General features: G+C 40.8%; 2 protein-coding genes across 16 annotated transcripts in view; both read left to right on the plus strand.

The window, feature by feature from the left end:
* Positions 1-944: 944 nt before the first annotated feature.
* On the plus strand, positions 945-7,518 carry ttc39c (tetratricopeptide repeat domain 39C). The gene is made up of 14 exons (XM_026345948.1): positions 945-1,513; positions 2,110-2,158; positions 3,120-3,248; positions 3,561-3,675; positions 4,551-4,911; positions 5,082-5,250; positions 5,597-5,690; positions 5,790-5,897; positions 5,984-6,093; positions 6,182-6,305; positions 6,408-6,505; positions 6,599-6,703; positions 6,801-6,839; positions 6,934-7,518. The coding sequence occupies exons 1-14, from the start codon at positions 1,368-1,370 to the stop codon at positions 7,021-7,023; spliced, it is 1,737 nt and encodes a 578-aa protein (XP_026201733.1). The 5' UTR covers positions 945-1,367; the 3' UTR covers positions 7,024-7,518.
* A 6,524-nt stretch (positions 7,519-14,042) lies between these two features.
* Positions 14,043-20,450, plus strand: part of kif1aa (kinesin family member 1Aa) — a 34,870-nt gene continuing 28,462 nt past the window's right edge. For 9 of the 15 annotated variants that reach the window (XM_026346364.1, XM_026346365.1, XM_026346366.1 and 6 more), the window contains exon 1: positions 16,050-16,155. In XM_026346364.1, coding sequence (XP_026202149.1) covers positions 16,050-16,155 — 106 coding nt within the window. Of the gene's footprint in view, positions 14,276-15,987; positions 16,156-20,450 lie in introns of those variants that run through there. The other 6 variants (XM_026346362.1, XM_026346376.1, XM_026346372.1 and 3 more) reach the window with 1 other exon arrangement.

Consider the following 20,450-nt stretch of genomic DNA (forward strand, 5'->3'; position numbering starts at 1 on the left):
AAATTATGCCTTCAATAAATTTAGATTCATTTCATAGACCCGCTAAAAAGGGTCTAGAACCACTTATGGTGCAGGATTTTAAGTCACCTCAAACATTAACATAAAACAAATTCAGACAGTTGAGACTGTGTTAAAGGACCTGGAGGAAAAGAAAAAAATAATCTGTTTAATAAAGAAATTCTACCAATGCAATCTCTTCTATGCTTATATACAGTATATATGTAGATATACGATATCTACATATATTCCTTTGTGCATGTGTGTTTGTAGTAGACTGATGTTCAGAGGGCAACACTGGATAAACAGAAGCTGTCATTTCATTCCTCGCTCCACCTTCCTGTGTCACACGTACAGTAACAGTAACAACAGTACAGTAGCACTATTGTCACAAATGGCCCTTGGTCAGTCGGTCAATGTTCAGGTGTGTTCATGTAAAAAGGTTAATGCCCTCTTGTATTTTGCTCCTTTCTCTCACACTGGAAGTCAAACTACCTTATTATCAAGGGGCCATTTACCTGAAGAGAAGGAATGTTTAATCCAACACCTGATTATTGTTATAAGACAGAAAAATTGATCCAAAATGTGTGCATAGGTCAGAGCACGCAGCTTCCAGACAGACGACCAAAGTGAACCTATTTAAAAATAAGCCACGCTCCCTGCTCGTCTCCACCCCCCCCCCCCCCCACACCTGTCCGTCAGCAGTGTGGCTGCAGGCTGCTCGGTCTGCGCGTCCATTCATTGGCTGTCGATGGGAGGACAGGGCTGGGCTGGTGTTGAGCCTGTGGGTGCGGACGGAGGCTGAAGGATGGAGACTGACAGGATGCTGCTTCGCCTCAGCGGGCCTCAGCCCTCCATCCTGCCGGCGGCGCGCTGTGCGTTATGACGCCACGCCGTTTGACGAGTGCGCTACGTGGGACTGGCAGCACAGCACAGCACAGCACAGCAGCCTGATCCTCGTTATGTAACACACGGGATGCTGCTGCACGGCTCAGAGTAGCAGGGGGAAACTGACGGATGGCTTATTTACCAATGAACTACGGTGTGTCGGCTTGTACAGACGTCTGCCGTCCCCAACTACAATGTTAATAGGTAATCGCTGGAGATCAGTGTAGTCGACTCCGCCTGGGCATCGTCGGCCTAACACCCTGAGGTGCACAGACGTCTGGAGCCTGCAGAAGGTGCTCAGCTCTTTCTTTTTCTTTTTCTTTTTTTTTTTCCAGTCAGCCAGAGGCGCGTCTCTGTTGAAATCGTCTCATCTATCAGTCCAAACAAACCAATGCGGGTTTGGTTCAGTCAAGAATCCAGATCCTGTTTTGTTCTCCAACGCACTGGTTTCATCCAGCAGCCTCCGAGCTGTAATATAAACAATGGCGGGTCCCGAGCACTCCCAGCAGCAACAGCAGGTGGAGGAGAAGGCAGAGCACATAGATGATGCTGAGATGGCTCTGCAAGGGATAAACATGCTGCTCAACAACGGCTTCAAGGAAAGCGACGAGCTCTTCAGGAGATACAGGTAACACGTTCACGTTTTGCCACGATGACATAACGATCCATATAATTCAGACTTATAAAAATAACTATAATACCAGGAGGTTCAATAATACAGTGAAATGAGTCAAACTGCATGTGCTGTACCAGCACACAGCTGAGTGGACCCATGTCTTCACATCTGTCAGAGAAATGATTCTTCAGTTGCTTTAATTATACTTGTATTGTTAGAGCATGTTATAAGTGTCTGTGCCCCCCAGGTGTGTGTGGTAACAGAGACCCCCTTTAATACAGAGAGCTTACATTTTCTCCATAGAACCAGGTCATGACTCTTAAATCTTAATCCTGCCTGCTAGACACGTGACCAGGATGGAGGTTACCCACTGTGACATTTTACTTCTCTTCATCTGAAACCTGTTTGGGTTCAGGTGCTTTAGAACAGATCGACGCCTAGACTTAGGGCACACCTGCACCTGAACATGCTTTATTTGTGCTAGAAGGAAAATGTGAAGCTCCTGTTTGTTATGGTCCATTCTGAGAGCACACTGCATTTTAAACTTGTTTGTTTCTGCTTCTGTATTATTATTATTATTATTATTATTATTATTATTCTCTCTGTAGGACCCAGAGCCCACTGATGAGCTTTGGGGCCAGTTTCGTCAGTTTCCTGGTGAGTTTCCTCTCAGCTGGTGATAAAATGATCAAATAAAACATCAGTTATCGTTAAGAAATTGCATAAGAGACATTAATGATATTGCTGTAGCAGCAGAGTTCAATTCAAACCTGTACCCTCACAGTTCATAATTTTGTCTTTTCCCAAGAGGAAACCACACAATATTAAAACCTGAGATAACCCAATCTGTAAAACTGGACGTATCCTTCCCTTTCAATCCATTAACATAATGGATGCATCTTCCTCTCAAGACCAGCATTGCTCTTGCAGCACATTACTATAACACTGCATCCATCAGTGATGAGAGAGGAGGATTTTTCACAGTGCAGCCTCACACACACACACACACACACACACTCTGTCCCCCCATGTCTACATTGGTGCACCATGAAGGCTGAGATGATGTCATCCTCTGTCCCCAGATGCTATATGCCCCTGAGGGCAGTGGGGGTGGTGACATCTGATCATCATGGCAGGCTTTTGCACATGCAGACTGACAGTTAAATGCAACATAGCAAATATTATCCACGGAATATGAAACCACAAAACACATCTCTACATGTCGATAAAACATTACCCTTTCTTTATTTAGTGTTTGTGCCGTTATTTGCGTCTGATAATTTCCAAAGTGCTCTCTGAGGAGTTGAGCTACAGGAAAGATTTTCAGATTATTTCAGCCGGGTCCTGTCTTTTTATCCTCAAACATACGACTGTACAGATGTCACTGTGCTCCTCCATTCACTGTTATGTAGAATGAGCCCATTGTATCTGCCTGCATTTTGAAGAGTATTACACAACACTTCTTCGCCCCAATACAAGATTGTAAGCCAGCTCAAGCATAGATATACTAGACATACACTGTAAAACAAGTATAATTATATAATGCACTATTTTTTAATACATCACATACATTAATTGGAGACTGCTTCATAAGACTTTTTGCTGCATATCATTGCAGAATGCCATGATGACATTTGAGGAGGAAAAGATGCAGACGGCCTGCGATGACCTGAGGACCACGGAGAAACTGTGTGAAAGTGACAGCGCCGGAGTGATAGAGACAATTAGGAACAAGATCAAGAAGAGCGTTAGTTTGAAACTTTTTCTCTTGGTTTGTGTGAACATCTTGCTCATGTCTCGTAACCTCACAGCCAAGACAGGCGACAGTACAGATAATGTCCTTGGCTTCAGGCCTAATGCTACACGCAGCAGTGAGTCTGCTAAACCCGCCCACAGATTCAATTAGTACTTCTGTGAAATGTCATCAGAAAACTGAGTGAGGAGTGAAGGGGCTGTCTAGCGGCTCTGGGTCAGTCAGGAGACTCCTTGTTCCCCTTGTTCCCATCTTGCAGGATGTGTTTATATGCTGCTTATTGAATGTGTGTGTTTCTCGTTTCAGATGGACTCGCAAAGGTCAGGCGTTGTTGTTGTTGACCGTCTTCAGAGACAAATTATTGTTGCTGACTGTCAAGTGTACCTCGCCGTGCTCTCTTTTGTCAAACAGGAACTTTCAGGTAATCAGATTTAACCACCATGTCAGTCAGTATGACCTTAAAGTACAGTGTGTCTCTCATGGCAAACTAGTATTTGGCGCATTACGTCATCATGATGGTGTGTGTCGTTATGACTACGCGTAGACCCAATGTTGTGATAGAAATGGCATGCATATAGAGTGTAGAGCAAGGTGATCTATTTTAAATTAGCAGCACCTCTGTATATATTAATGAGCAATAACACAGTGTCTTCTAACTAGTATACTGCAGAAACCACTGTGTGTAAAGTCTTTGTAGTAATACTGCATTTATGTATCAATGCAATGCTAAAGCTATTAGATGGACAATTGATTAGTTGACAAATCAGCTGAGGGACATTAATTAGGAATTATGCTTGTGTTAATAAATATTTATTATTATTTCTTTTATCATTATTTTTATCATTGGGAATGAAGTACGGTAGTCTAACCTTCTGGTGTGTTGGTTGGAAATAACTTAACATACAGGACGTGACCTCTTGTGGACACTTTTTTTTCACACTTTATACAGTAGATAGGCGTCATTAGAGCAAGAGTAATATCTATTATGTTCATCGTTTTAGCTTAGCATATGCAAAAGCTAACATATGCTAATTACAACAAAACACGAACTGAGGCTGAGGTAGATGTCATTTTGTTTTCTGAATATTTGCCCATGACTCAAAGTAATAGAAGGATGAAGTTCAGAAGAAGAAATCATTACAGAGATCACTACATTTTCTTGTAGTTTATTCCCAGGTACAATAGTTGTAGAATATCAATTCTTCAATTAAATCGATCGATGACCAAAATTACCATTAGAAAAAAAACCTGACAGTGTTTCTCATCTAAATGATTGTAAACTGTATCCACTAACAGCGTACATCAAAGGCGGCTGGATTCTTCGTAAGGCATGGAAAATGTACAATAAGTGCCACAGTGACATCAGCCAGCTGCAGGAGGCTTGTCAGCGGAGGTCCTCTGTCAGCCAGGAGTCCCTCTCTGCAGACAATGCCAATCACAACGCACCAGTGGAGAACGGTGTGACAGCTGAGGCCCTGGACCGCCTCAAAGGCTCCGTCAGCTTTGGCTATGGTCTCTTCCATCTGTGCATCTCCATGGTACCACCACACCTGCTCAAGATTATCAACCTGCTGGGCTTCCCTGGTGACCGACTCCAGGGCCTGTCCTCCCTTATGTATGCGAGCGAGAGCAAGGACATGAAGGCGCCACTAGCTACGTGAGTGTGCCTGGGTTGTATGATTTCAGAAAATGAATATTTTAATTTATAGTCCTGAATGAACTATATTTGATTTCAAAGTTGCACTAATCAATATAGAGAATGGAGCAAAGACTATGTGTAATGAGTAAGATGAAAAAGTCTAAAGTGAATCTTCTGGTGTCACACAGGTTGGCCCTCTTGTGGTACCACACAGTAGTGCTACCTTTCTTTGCTCTTGAAGGCTCTGACACACATGCAGGGCTAATGGAGGCCAAAGCTATTCTGCAGAGAAAGTCTGTGGTATACCCCAATTCATCGCTCTTCATGTTCTTTAAAGGACGTGTCCAGAGGCTAGAGGTATGTACAGCACATTGAAAGATGGCAACAGTCTGTGACCGCTTGGTGGAACATTATCAAGTTTGTAGTCTTTACAGATTGCAAGCTGTAATTGTGTATTTGTGTCTGTAATGCTGCATAGAAACATCGGTTGTTGAATACACACACAGAAAGAAATCCTCATCTGTCAGTTTACTACTCTCTGTTCACGCACACATTATGCATGACGGGCGGTTCATTAATCCACCAACATGTGAATCACCATCTAATTCTGATCTAACTCATTCAACGCGTGCATGTGGTGGTGTGTGTGTCCAACATAATTGCTGTTACCTGTTGGTGTGTATGTTCTCTCCTCTGTCCTCAGTGCCATATCAACAGTGCTTTGGCCTGTTTCCATGATGCACTAGAGCTTGCATCAGACCAAAGAGAGATCCAGCATGTGTGTCTCTATGAGATTGGTACGTGTTTCCTCATCAGGTTGGTTGTGACATACAGGCACTAGAGGTACAACCCTTCAAGAGATTAATTTGTTTTTGGTCTGCTTGTCTTTGTATTAGGTTGGTGTAGCATGATAGAGTTGAATTTTGAAGATGCGTTCAGGTCATTTGAGAGGCTGAAGAATGAGTCGCGCTGGTCACAGTGCTACTATGCCTACTTGACGGGAGGTGAGCTTGACACACACTAACAAATGCTTACAATGGTGGGAAGTTTCTAGTCTGTGCTCTACATAATCCCTTTTGTCATTTTCCAGTGTGTCAAGGTGCTTCGGGTGACCTGGATGGAGCAAGTGGAGTTTTCAAAGATGTTCAGAAGCTGTTCAAGAGAAAAAACAACCAGATAGAGCAGTTTGCCGTCAAAAGGGTAGGGCTTGTTTTATTCCTTTTCCACCATTTTGAGAGTTATCACATATGTGTCACTAAGTCGATTGATTTCTGACTCCTGTCTGCAGGCTGAGAGACTGAGAAAAATGTCCCCCACCAGAGAGCTATGCATCCTTGGTGTAATTGAAGTGTTGTATCTCTGGAAGGCGCTTCAAAACTGCTCCTCATCCAAGCTACAGATAATGAATCAGGGTCGGTCTAACCTACATGATTCATACCAACTTAACTCTTCAGCTGCAGATTCTTAGAGTGTCATGTCCCCCTATGTGATCATGTCGTCTTGTGTCTGCTCAGTGTTACAGACCTTGAATGACCCTTCATGCAGAGGCCTGAAACATCTCCTTCTCGGTGCCATTCACAAATGTCACGGAAATATGAGAGATGCTATTCAGGTAGCAGTCTACGTTGATCACCGAATGACGTGGCAGATGATCTGCATTTTTAATGCCACTCATCTTGCTCTTTGTATCCCTTTTGTGATTCAGTCATTCCAGCTGGCTGCTAGAGACGAACACGGACGACAGATCAACTCCTATGTTCTGCCGTATGCCGTCTATGAGCTGGGATGTATACTGCTTGCTAAACCGGAGGTCAGTTTGCTGTGCAAGCCATTTGGCATTACCTCATAAAGCAAGGCCAGTGTTTTATGTGAATGTAACTGATGTTATGTTTTCTATTGTAATCCAGACAGTGGGAAAGGGACGATCATTTCTACTTCAAGCAAAGGTAAAATAGTCAATGCCATCATGTAAATGAACATTATTTTATTGTATATTTTTTCCAGAAATACAGTATTAAAGAGTATCATGTCCTGTTTTAGGAGGATTTTACAGGCTACGACTTTGAGAACAGGCTTCATGTCCGCATTCACTCGGCCCTGGCTTCGTTGAAGGAAGTAGTGCCTCAGTGACTCCAGGCAGAAGCTGCAATGGCTCCAGCTGTCTTCATGGCTTTTTACACTACGTTTGGAGCCATTTAAACTAACTATTTGATGCTTCTGGGTTTTTCATTTTTAAAGGATTTGAAGAAATACACTTGGGAAATAGCACTAGCTTATTACAAAGACTGAAAATAGATGCTAGTGTAGTTAGCATGTTAAAAACTATGCTAAAAAGCTATAATTTCAGTACACGTTGGCAGCAAATATCCATTGGATTGGTGTTGTTACTGTTGCAAGGCCATGACAAAGTTACGCTAGCTATTTCCCTTTACTTCCTGTTTATGTGCTGAGCTAAGTTAAACACTACAGAGAAAAGTATTTCCTCAAATCTTTTGATTGTTCATTTACGTGTTTTCTGCAGACAAATGTATTAGCTAGCTAGTAACAACACTGCCCGTCCAAAAAACATGTCACCACCTGAATTTAACTAAGAAAATAGTTAAGAGCCTCCCACTGATAATTACTGCACTGATGATTATGTTTCAGCTGGCAACAAGTTATTTAACACTAACTGATGCAGTGAGTAGTTTCTTATTTCTTAAACAACCAGGTCTGAAGACACATCCTGTGGTCGTGAAAAAGATGTTAATCTGTTTCAGAAGGGTCAAATTATTGGCATGAGTCAAACAAAGAAAACATCTTAGGAGATTGATGGAACTACTAAAACTGTCCAATGGATGAAGGTCATGTGGTCTGATGAGTCCAGATTTACCCTGTTCCAGAGTGATGGACACATCATGGCAAGAAGAGAGGAGGGTGAAGTGATGCACCCATCATGTCTAGTGACTACTGTACAAGCCTGTGGGGGTAGTGCTATGATCTGGGGTTGCTGCAGTGGGTCAGGACTATGTTCAGCAACGTTATGTGTCCAAAGAATGAGGTCAGCTGACTACCTGAATATACTGAATGACCAGGTTATTCCATCAATGACATGGGCATATACCAAGACTACAATGACAGGATTTATCAGGTTCAAATTGTGAAGAGTGGTTCAGGGAGCATGACACATCACATTTACACATAGATTGGCCACCACAGAGTCCAGACCTCAACCCCATTGAGAATCTTTGGGATGTGCTGAGGAAGACTCTCTCTTATCAATACAAGATCTGCAACTCTGGACAGTAATAAATGTTGAGACATTGCAGAAGCTTATCGAAACAATGCTATGGTGAATGCGTGCCGTAATCAAAGCTAAAGGTGGTCCAACTAAATATTAGAGTGTGTGACGTTTTTTTTTTTTTTTTGGCACGGGCAGTGTATTTTTGTCATTAACTTGTGTATTTCAGTAATGCCTCCACCCTCCAGCAATTTGATACATAAAAGCAACATTTTACAGAGATCATATTACCTTCAACAATTTTACAGTGAGTAATAACAGATTAACAAGTTATAGTGTTTCACATTCTTTAAAAATAAGCAGATGACATTCAAACCTCTTATACAAATAAGATAATACTAATTCTTATCTGCCTCTGAAGGACTCCAGTTATTTAATAAGAAGCGCTTCTCCTGTTCTCAAAATCTGCTTGTCAATTTGCTAAGTCAATTCATATTACACAGGGGGCCACTTTCAATATATTCACAAAGAAAATTAAATGACAACTTGTAGTCTTGATTAGTTATCACAGAAATATAAAATAGATTCATTGGTCACCTAAAATGACACATTTTAACAACTAGGACGCTATAAGTTTGGTCACACTAAAGTAGTTGGACATCATACCTTAATAGTAATTGAGAAATCACTGCACTTCCCAGTGCCCTAATTGTTTTGTGAAAACATGGGTCATTAATCCTGTGCACTATGCATGGTATGACAGGGTAACAGTGGCTTTAGGACTAATAAAGTCAAATGTACCTGTATGTCCATCCTGCAAATACATCAAGGTATTGTAATACAGTGCACTTAGTACTGTAATGTTACCACTTAAAGGTGCTGCTAAATGTCAGCCTAATCTACATATATTACTAGTGACTTATTTTAATGGTGTTTTAGTGAGATATGCTTTGAATTAGTCCTTTATAGTGACAATTTTATTTACTGCAAAACAGAAGTTGCATCATTTGTGGTCTGCTGTTTTAGTTCTGCAAATCCTCTGATAACCAGCAAGTTAGAAAGCAGTGTTAGTGATCAAGCTGATTCAAAAGTGTGAAATTGAACCGGACAAGTCGTAATCCTTCTGTAACAAGTGATTTTAACAACCTTTCTTAACACAGTTATAGTAATTATTTCGTGCAGGGTATTGCCTCCTGGGATATGGTCATCAAAGCAATATACACAAGAGGAGAGCATCTACATTTACAAAGGCTTTCAACAATGGCTAACTGTGTTTTCCATCCCACGTTTAAGACTGTGGACAGGTTTATTTTGTTTACACTAAGCTGGTCAGACAAAGCCTCATTCCCCTGTGACTGTGATGGATGTAAAGTGTGGTAAATGTTGAGGTGACCACAGCGCTAGTGGTCGGTGCAGTGCAAGTGATGTAACGGTGAAAAGTGAGTAAGATGTCACCTAGAAACTGTAACAAATACTTCTGTCACTCAAAGAGTTTTTTCCTTTCGTCACAAGATTTCGCTGACAATAAGGTTACATATGTCAGGATGTTGGTGTAGTGTGTCTCTGAAATCAACAATAAACTATTCTCCATTTATCAGATAACTGGTATTTTTTCTTCACCCCTCAGCTCATCTGTGGAAATTGTACATTTAGCTGTAGGTGTTTTGACAAATGTGCAGTGATAGCAACGTGTTGAAAGCATTCAGTATCTAGTTCTATTCTGTCATGCCTGCGATAAATCATTCCTATATTGCTATGAGCATTAGGAAATGTTTAGAGCTTCTTTGTTAACAAATAATTGCCCTGAATGGGAGACACAAGAGGGTGTCTGGCAAGACACCACATGTGACACCATTACCAATCGTGGAAGACTTGCAAGTTGACATCGACCCGCTGAGAAAACAAAGTTAGTAGGTGGTTCTCATTAATTGTCTGCACTGATGAGTGGAACAGGGGTTTAATCTACTCTTGTAATTGCGGTGTACTGCAATCATGTCTGCTTGTTACACTTTGCTTTTTAATGTCCACAGAATCAATTTATTTTTATTCCACCAGGGGGAGGTGATCTCACAGGTAGCTTACAGCATGCAATATCACAGTGACAGCAGAAAATCAGAGCTAGATGTCTACAGCCAGTGGTGGAAAATAACATCATTTTGCCCTTTTTCCTTTCATTCCATACTTATTCCTCTGTTCCAGTACATTTCAGACCAAAATATTGATTTTCATTTACTCTACTACATTTTAGTTAGTTACTTTCATATTCAAATTATTATGACAAACAAATTGATTGTGAATGAATATTATGGTTATTCTGATGGCAATTAATGTGATGATTGTTATACTACAGTTTGGCAGCATTTAAAATGATGAAAACAGACCAACATCGTCCAACTACAACATTAAATGTTGATTACACATTTATGCATTAATAACTAACTGAAATTAGTCATTTGGTATAGTAAGTGCTATTAATTCCTGCACGTTTATAAACAATATATATTTAATGCTAATACGTAGATACTTTTACTCAACCAGTGTGTCCTATATGTGGATTATGCGTCGTTATCAGCCACTAGTGAAAATCTTTTTTTTCCATTTGTTATCAGTCCTTCTGCAATGTGGTGTGTGTGTGTGTGTGTGTGTGTGTGTGTGTGTGTGTGTGTGTGTTTATATTGTCCCTCATAAAATACTTTTTTTTTTAAATCCATAAGGTGGGGAGTGCTCTCTGATTCAATGGGTCATCTCTCCATCTTATTTCGGTTGTTGTCATGCTGAACGTGATCAAGCTGGGAGTTTGTTCAACATGCTCTGGTAGAGTCTTTAAGAAAACATGTCTGTCACACTAGGCTCAAGGCAACAGCTCAGTCAAGCTATAAATTATTCAGGCTCCTGTGCCACTGGATTTAGACATGGCAGAACAGAGCTGGAGGGATGGGCAGAAACAAAACCCTGAGCTCCTCTTCCATCTTCCCGTAGAGCACTTTAAACAGTGAAATTTTACAGACATTTCCTTTCTTTCATTCACTTATTAATCCAAACCTTCAGCTTGGCCTACTTCACTTTAAAACTAGAAGGACAAGTGTAGTTAGGGGTACCTCGTCTAGTACAGTATATGGTTTATGGTGATTCATGGGGTGACATCATCCTTTTCTGTTATCTGTTGTCATTCAGTCTCACTTGTCTGTTTCTGTCTGTGAGGCAGCAGTAGACTCCTTTGCACTTCAAGCAGTGTATTCTTTCAGTACACGGATTAAACCTTGAAGTCTTTATGCTGATGAATTAAATAAAGCACATTGCATCAGATTGAAGTGGGGGAGAGCGAGAGGTCCCAGGAGAGATATAACACATGAAGGAAATGTGTCTGCTAAAGAGAGGGAGTAAGAGAGCGAGAGAGCAGTAGGAGCGGTAGGGCTGTGCAAAGAGCAAGGTCACAAAACACAATTGCATTGTGTTTCGCTCAGCCTGAAACCTGAGCAGTCAAAGCATCCTACCACCAGATAGAGAGTTCCTGTTCACTCCCCTTTATTGCTGCTATGCTTCATGTGCAGTGGACTCACTATTCATCATAATGATATACATTAGGCCTTCCTTAATAAAATGGGGACTAAGCACAGTTCAACATATATACATAAAGAGTTTGTTGGCAGATACATCAGTGCAGAAACATGCTACCGCCCAGAAAAAAGCTTCTGTACTGATCCCAGGCCATAATGTCACATGAGATTATTTTTAACACTGTATTAAGATTGATGACAGTGAAATAAAGTGTATCGATCTACCAGAAACAACCTACAGCCACTAAACCATTAATGTTCCATAATGTGTGGATCACATCAGTCGCACAAGGACACACTGACATCATTAGGCGTCATCCTTTCAGCTCTGCAGTTAGCTCAATGAGCTTAATATGTCTTTTTGTCAATTTTTCTTTTCAAATATGTTAGGATGTTGGTGCAATATTATATTAAGATTTAATACTAAATCTTTTACTTTTTTTTTTTCATTAATTTGCCTCAGTGGGACTCTTGTTGGAACTGAGTCCACATTTATAAAGTTTCACCTGAGAGAAGACAATTTTAGCATGTTTAAGACTTTGATTCAAGTTGCATTAAGTCAATAGGGTTAGGCTACTAAAAAATAAAAAATTTAACTGCTTCCGTTTAAGTGTCCTGGTATAGTGTAAGCTGGGACAGCAAGAGCAAGTGCTTTTCAATTAAAAATGTCCTCAACACGCCAATATGTGTGAAAACAGCCTGAACATTACTCTTATATTACAGTAGAAAGAAGGTGTTTTGAGATACTACTGTATACTGTGAGCTTCACTGAGCAGACCGTTTCCATGGAGCAGAGACCTGCTTTGTGTCAGTTTGTCTCCTCTCACCTTGATGTCCCGGGATTGACCTACTAAACTTCATTCACCGCAAATGGGTCTTTATGCGTCCATTATCCACAGCATTCAAAACAGTCCTGTAAGTATAGGGCACCCCTTTACATCACTGGATATACACACTGGATATATGCTGGTCCAAATAAAGTCACACTCAAATAATTAGTTGCAGCACCTTTAGCTTTAATTACAGCACGCATTCACCTTGTCATCGTTTCAATAAGCTTCTGCAATGTCACAACATTTATTCACGTCCAGAGATGCATTCATTTTTCTCCCAGATCTTGTATTGATGATAGGAGAGTCAGACTGCTGCACAAAGTCTTCTCCAGCACATCCCAAAGATTCTCAATGGGGTTAAGGTCTGGACTCTGTGGTGGCCAATCCATGTGTGAAAATGATGAGTCATGCTCCCTGAACATCACATGACATCACATTTGAGCCCGATGAATCCTGACATTGTCATCTTGAAATATGCTTGTGACATGAGGGAAGAAAAAATCCATTGATAGAATAACCTGGTCATTCAGTATATTCAGGTAGTCAGCTGACCTCATTCTTTGGACACATAGCGTTGCTGAACCTCGACCTGACCAACTGCAGCAACCCCAGATCATAGCACTGCCCCCACAGACTTGTACAGTAGACACTAGACATGATGGGTGTATCACTTCACCCTCCTCTCTTCTTACCATAATGTGTCCATCACTCTAGAACAGGGTAAATCTGGACTCATCAGACCACATGACCTTCATCCATTTCATTGAGTCCAATCTTTATGCTCCCTAGCAAATCGAAGCCTTTTTTCAGATTAGCCTCACTGACAAGTGCTTATCTTAAGGCTACACAGCTGTTTAGTCCTAATCCCTTGCATGTAGAAAGGCTCTTACTTTCACTATTAAACATAGCCGTGAGTTCACCAAACGATCACCTATCACGATCATTTAATATTTCTTTCCGACCACATTTCCTCCTCAAAGATGATGGTTCTCCACTATCCTTTCAGTTTTTAATAATGCATTGGACAGTCCCCAATCCAGTTTTAGTAGTTCCATCAGTGTCTTTAGATGTTTTCTATGCTTGATTCATACCAGTTATGTGACCCTTCTGAAACAGATCACCACAGGATGTGTCTTCAGACATGGTTGTTTAAGAAATAAGAAGCTACTCACTGCATCAGTTAGGGTTAAATAACTTGTTGGCAGCTGAAACATAATCATCCGTGCAGTAATGATCTAATGGGAGGTTCTGACCTATTTGCTTAGTTGTTTTTAGTACGAGAGTGTATACTGCATGTATTCTGTCTCTGTTCTGAATTTGAAATCCACATTGCTACTCCTCAGCATCTTCCACATGGACTGTCTCCCTCCTCCCCCTCTCCTCCCTCTACTGCATTGATGCTGTTACCTCCCTCAGTGCTGATGTCACCAGCTCGGTGGAGCTCCAGCATCCTTGCCAAACACACGGAGACAACAGAGCCATTTTGACCGCTTCCGAGTGTGAAAAAAAAAAAAAAAAAGCGGCCGAGCACCTAAACAGCCGAGCCGGCCACCTTCCTTCCTTAGTCCCCGCTGGCAAGGCAAGGCAGAGGGTGGAGGGCGGCTACGAGACACCGTCGGCGGTGGCTTCAACCGTGCCCGTTTTAATGGAGGGGAGAGGCTGTTAGCAGGGGCAGCGCCAGACCTGGAGACCAGCGGAGGTGGATAATAAAACAGACGAGCACGACTGAGTCGGTCTCCACACGGGAGCAGGACGGTACCGGCACTGCGGGAGTAGGTTTACCATGTTTCTTTTCCCACTGTCTCGCCGTTAATGCAGGTTTAATGCCTCGGTCTTTATTTACTCCGAGTCCAGTCTCCGGGGAGGTGATGGGCACAGGGTGCGGCCATTGAAGAGGCTGTCAATGACGGAACGATAGCAGGGCCTTTAATTATATTACTCTGTGGAGAAAGCATGACAGTACAGCTACTGTTTTATTCACTATTTTAACAGGACGACGGGGATAAAGGTAGGAAAGGAAGCCTTAAAGGAAGAAAGGTTACGTATTAAGCTCTGACAATGACGCAAGAACTAATTAGCAGAAAGTAACTAGAGCTGCTATTATTCATTTGAACCTGAAACAAATTCAGAGCCTAAGTCAGTGTTGACTTGACTTTACTGTCGTTCACAGAAAGAAAACAGACAAAGAAACAAGCAAACACGATCAATATTAAATAATTATAATGAGTATTAGGTTTAAATTGTATTAAACTGTCGTCATGCTCAAGTACAGTACAGTACCATAGTATATTACATTGGAGGATGATGCATCATCAGCTGACTGGTCTGAGCATCAGTAGGATGATCACCCATGATCTGTATGGACGGATTATGGTCGTGGATGTTGATGAAAAATTAAATACAGATTACATTTTGTAGACTACCGTTCAAGTCTTATTTTTCGGTAGCTATCTTGTTGCACATGTTTTGGTCCCTATGGCTTACACGAGCATGAAAATCACTTCATGTCAGATATATAAGGAATGTTTATTTTACTGGATTGTGAATCTTCTACTTCCCTATACCGTTATATGTTTTAATCCTGATTTGTCCTTTGTGTAGCCAACAGTATAGTTCCACCTTAAAAACATACTGTTAGGTTACCTGCAGACAGACAGACAGACACTACTGCAAATGAATCTATTTAGATTGAACCAGGAAGCAGGATGACACAGCACAATTACACTCAGTGATGGTGGCGACAGTCATCAGAGTCACAAACTGCTGGAACATACTCTGGATATTTATACAAAAGCTAAAATTTTCTGGGGATCAATTAAGTAAAAGATATGTCACTTTCTCAGCTTAATAAGATATGAGTTATTATAGTTTTCTACTGTAATATCTTCCATTAGAGACATGCAGTGAAAGCTAATTGTCTCATATTGGTAACTGTTAAGGCGTATTGATGAAAACATTAAATGATTGTAATTTGATCCCCTCAGATGATGAGTCATGGTTGTTCTTACTACTACACCCACAGTGCCACCAAACACACGCACACAGTGATTTAATGTTCATATTTAGTCTTTCAGGAGACAACGTGACGCGTTGTTCATGAAACCGAGCCGCTGAATGAAGCCCGACCCTGGATTTGTGACTGGTTTCAGTGCCATTGTCATCCAGAGACATAGCCTGACATTTAGCTGCTGCTGCACTTCTTTTGTTACTGCTAGCTTTATTAGCCCTCTCCCTTGGCTGGAGCTGACCATGCGTGGTCTTTTTATGTTACAGCCACACAGCCCTGCCCTCTTCTATTGTGCTGCTCACATCAGCCATAAGATGTAATAGTCTGCTCTTACAATTCTTCATAGAGATGTAAAAGTTCCACTTTATAACATAACATAACATTAATATGTTGCATGATAACTACATATGAACTGGCACATGCTAATAAAACTAGGAATTATTCTAATCACGATCTGCTCTCTCCTCCCTTCTACAGACCTGTGGGTCCTACTCCTAGGCACAAAAGAAGGCACCCCAAGGTGCTAGGAAGACAGCACCATGGCAGGGGCCTCTGTGAAGGTGGCGGTGCGTGTCCGCCCCTTCAACTCAAGGGAGATTGGAAAAGAAAGCAAATGCATCATTCAGATGTCTGGAAACACCACCAGTGAGTACTCTAACAAGAGTTGAATTCTCCTACAGTACAGATGTTGAGTTTACTTGCTTTATGTTTTTATTGTTGGCTTCCTCTTCTGGTTGAAGAGGGCCTCCTCTTCAACCAGAAGGCATGAGTTCAAGCTTTTACAGGTCTTCTGTTGCATACTTTGACGTCTGACTATCCTGTGCGAGGGGATTATTAAAAAGATACATTTCCCTCTGGGTAGGATCTGTGGTGACTGTGCACATCTCAGATAACCAAGAGAGGCCTGTTTTAAGATATGTGATATTAGCAGAACATTTATTCAGAATCAGCTTTACTTGCAGAGGCCGACTTTTTAGATTATAAGTAATTTTACTCTACATGACATCTTTATGAATTTATCTCCAACGTTGACAAGTGTCTAATTGGTGCTTAGTTCCTGAATAGAGTGAGCAATAAAGGAATTATCAAATTGAAGTCACCTGCTTTGGAAATCTCCTAATGCTGTAGGTGACATAATCTCCTTGTGAATTTGACCTGATATTTACCGTATTTAGGACAAGGGCTTTTAATTATTTTTGTGGCCAGATTAAGCCAGATTTAAAAATGGCTCCTTATTTAAAATGTTGTAATTAAGCTTTCTATTCAAATCTGCCACTAATACAAACTGTAGAGAACATTTGGAAGAAGCATAATGATTGTGCCATTGTAAAATAATCATTCGGTGAGAGTAAAAGTATTCTGAAAAATTATGAGTAATTGTTTTTGTGGCCTTATGTTGCATTATTTTAAGCATGTACTTCAGAGTGCCCCACATTTCTCGGGTTATACAGTGCACGGAGTGAGAACTCTGGTCGAGAGAGACTGGAAAGATACTCGATATGTAGACTGCTTAGCAAGGTAAAGCCATTTGTCAATAATGAATGAGGCTCCCTGAAATATTTACTGTTTGGCCTAATTTAGCCATCTCCCCCTCCTTCCCCATGTCATGGGTGACTAGACAACAAGCTGGGTGGCTTTTTTGGGTCATAATATTTTACTGTGAGATTTGTTGCATTTTGAGATGTGGTTGGGAAGTTTTTACAATGCTAAAAGCATTGCAATTTACAGTGTTATGCAGCACAGTATTTTTCTCTGGTATTAATTTACTTAATGGTCGCTCTAAATTGCCAGACGCCATCACCACAATCCGCTGCACTCTCCTGTTTTTTCATGGTGGGCATTTACACACTTGCTGATTGGCAGGAACGGAGGTGAGCTCATTCAATTTGTTAGTAAGACGGCAACACAAAGAAGGCAGTCATGTTCTTGCTCTGTGACAGACTCGCTGCATATTTTTCATGGTGTCCACATCAATAATAATCATAAGATTTCACATAACAATTACGATTCGATGAATTGTTTAGCTCTATTTTACAGCGCAATGGTTTCTAAAATCTGTAGACACCTGCAGTAAGTGTGGTGCAATGGCACAGAGTGTCATAATCTGCGTCCTGGTTTGCTACTGATGACTAGTTCACTTAGTTTTTTCTTGGGTCTCTGTGTTTGCCCCGCTGTTTGGTTCTTTTCTCCCTCATTATGTCCTGATTAAAAACATGTGTCCATTGGTCATTTTAACTTGCCCTGCTCACCTACTTGGAGCCAGATTGTTTGTTGCCACTACCATGCCTACTCTTCAGCATGTTATTTGGCCTGATCTCCTGTATTTCTGAGTGACGTGGTGTTCTACCTGTGGAAGTTTTATCTCACCTCTGCCTAGACCCACTAACCAGCATGCCACTCCGGGGTCTGATCACGCCATGCCAGCTCACTCTCTAGGGTCTTCCTTCTTCCACATATACAAATCACTCAGGCCTTCAAAACAGTGTAGTAAGACAATTATTGCATAAATAGTGGAAGCAAAGGTGCCTTTTTTTTTTTTTTTTTTGTTTTTCTTTTCAGATTTATGTACTACAGTTAAATTGTATCTAACCTGGTAGAGCTGATAGAATTGTTTGTCGACATTTGGCTTTAAACCCACACCAGTCATTTCACAGACTTAAGCAGACCATGTATCTCGCAATTTTTGTCAGTCATGAGTCTGTTTCATCAGCCTACATAGACCTGAAATAAAACTTTACTAGAAGTCTACTTTCATTATGATCAGACCCGCAAAGACACTTTCAGTGAGACCACAGGGCCTTCAGCAGAACAGATTGTTCTCTTCCAAATCAAGTCAATGGCTCAGGATGTGAACTGGAGTATGTGAGCTGGCTGATGTCATGAATATGTCCATTGGCTGCAGTGTCTGGAGGGGGTACAGAGGCTTGGTATGAATGCCCCGTTGTCCTTCTATAGTCTGGGCTGAGAAAAGGAAGAAGAAAAAGGAGTTCTGGGATTTTTGCGTTTGTTTCACTCTCTGCTTTTGTGCATCCTGACACTCATGTGGGGTCAATAGCCCAGTTCCCACAAAGCAGGAGAAGGGCAGCAGTCTTGTTGTTTGAGAAATCTTCCCTCCCACACTGACCTTAATTAAGATGCAGTGGACAGACCTGAAGGAATAATGGGCCTCTCTTTAGAGAGCCAGTAGATGAACAGATTAACTTAATTTTTAGTAGAAAACATGAGCAGAAAATATAAAAAAAGATTTCCACAAATGAAAATGTATATTTGAAGAAATTAACCTTTAGAGAGCCAATACGCATAAAGATGAATGTTTGTATTATTTTGCTGACCTATCCAGATTAGGCAGAATTGAGTGGATTCATTCTTTTTCCTTAAATTTCAGCATGAGACTCAGCATAACATTTGCTGCTCTATCATGCTGATTTTAGTATGACATGGACAGCGAGTGCCACTTGCATAGATTTAGGCTTTTAGAAACTTGGATTCTGTAGCCTCTGTCTGTGGGTCCATGACAGCAGTCCTGCTGACGTAGCCACATTTGCTATTCATTGACTCTGGCAGGTCACCCGTGGGAGTTTGACCCGCAGAAAAGGCAAACATGTAGTGCACCATAGTAGGATGCAAATGTGTAATAGAATAACAGCTAAAATTAAACTAGCAGATAATCACTGCTATAATTAGAATAAATTATATGGTGGTAATGACAAAACAAAACTAATTCAGTAGTTTACATTTAAACTGCAGCAGGAGCCAAAATGTAACATGCTAATTAATAATAAAAAAATAATAATAACAAATACAATTGTGGATATGGCACATTTGTACATACAAGTTCATATTTTATTTCCTGTCTAAATATATTTGTCCTCCATTATGTGATTTTCAGATCTGCTGTCCTAAACTCATCTCCTTGTAATTAAAAACTATTTCCATCATAAAATGACCTGACACGCAACTGAGAACGTCACCAAATACTCAATGCAATTTAAATAGAGAACCCTGCCATGGTAACCCACATACACACTGCCAATCACTGCCACTCCCAAAGTAATTACCTTATCTGACAGCAACATGCTTTTCTCCCTTAAATGACTCATAGTCAGAGGATGTCATACTGCTTCTGAGACAGGAGGTCAGATGCTCATATATATTTTTCATTTTATAGGTTCGGTTAAAATGTAATAGTTTATCATTGTAATAATGATTAATTAGGGAGGTGAAATATAGTAGATAACAAAGTGTGTGACTCCGCAAGAGGCAACAATCTTTAGATGTGCAATCAGGCAAATCAGTCTGTAATTATGCAGACTCATCCAGGTCCCCGTAGGAAGTGGGTTTATTTGATTATTTTCTTTTGTGTGATATAATTTAGATTTTTTTAGCTTTACGAGGAAGACCAGGTGAATCCTTCACTGTTAAACATAGTATAAACTATAGTGCATCTATATTTTATATGTGGTACCTGGACAGGTTAATGCCCAGTAAGTGAGGCCTCACATCTTTGTCATTATGAGAAATAGCCTGAAATTGCAATCTAGCCTGTACTGTATTTCATAGCCAGAAAGAGATTGCAGAGAGGACATAATATTATGAAAACTTACATGAGAGTGTACTTAGATCAGGGCTCCTTCCTCTATTATCGACCACATCCACATTAGCAGAGAAAATGGTTTCTGGAGCTCTGGGAGGAATGAGGAAGCTTTTCATAGTTGGCATCATCCTGACCACACCATATAAGTTGTTGCTTAGTGGATACACCTCTCTGTGCTCTAGAATTCACATAAAAACGTTTGATTTCAGTACTTGAATATGATACCATTTGAAAAAGCAAAGTAATTTGCTTCTAATTAGCTCATATTTCACCTTTAACTACACAGTGTAAATTAATGATAACATTAATGACCACATACTTTATTAATTCCATCAGTGTGATTATT

This window comes from Anabas testudineus, chromosome 4 (assembly GCF_900324465.2).
Source record: "Anabas testudineus chromosome 4, fAnaTes1.2, whole genome shotgun sequence".
NCBI lineage: Eukaryota > Metazoa > Chordata > Actinopteri > Anabantiformes > Anabantidae > Anabas > Anabas testudineus.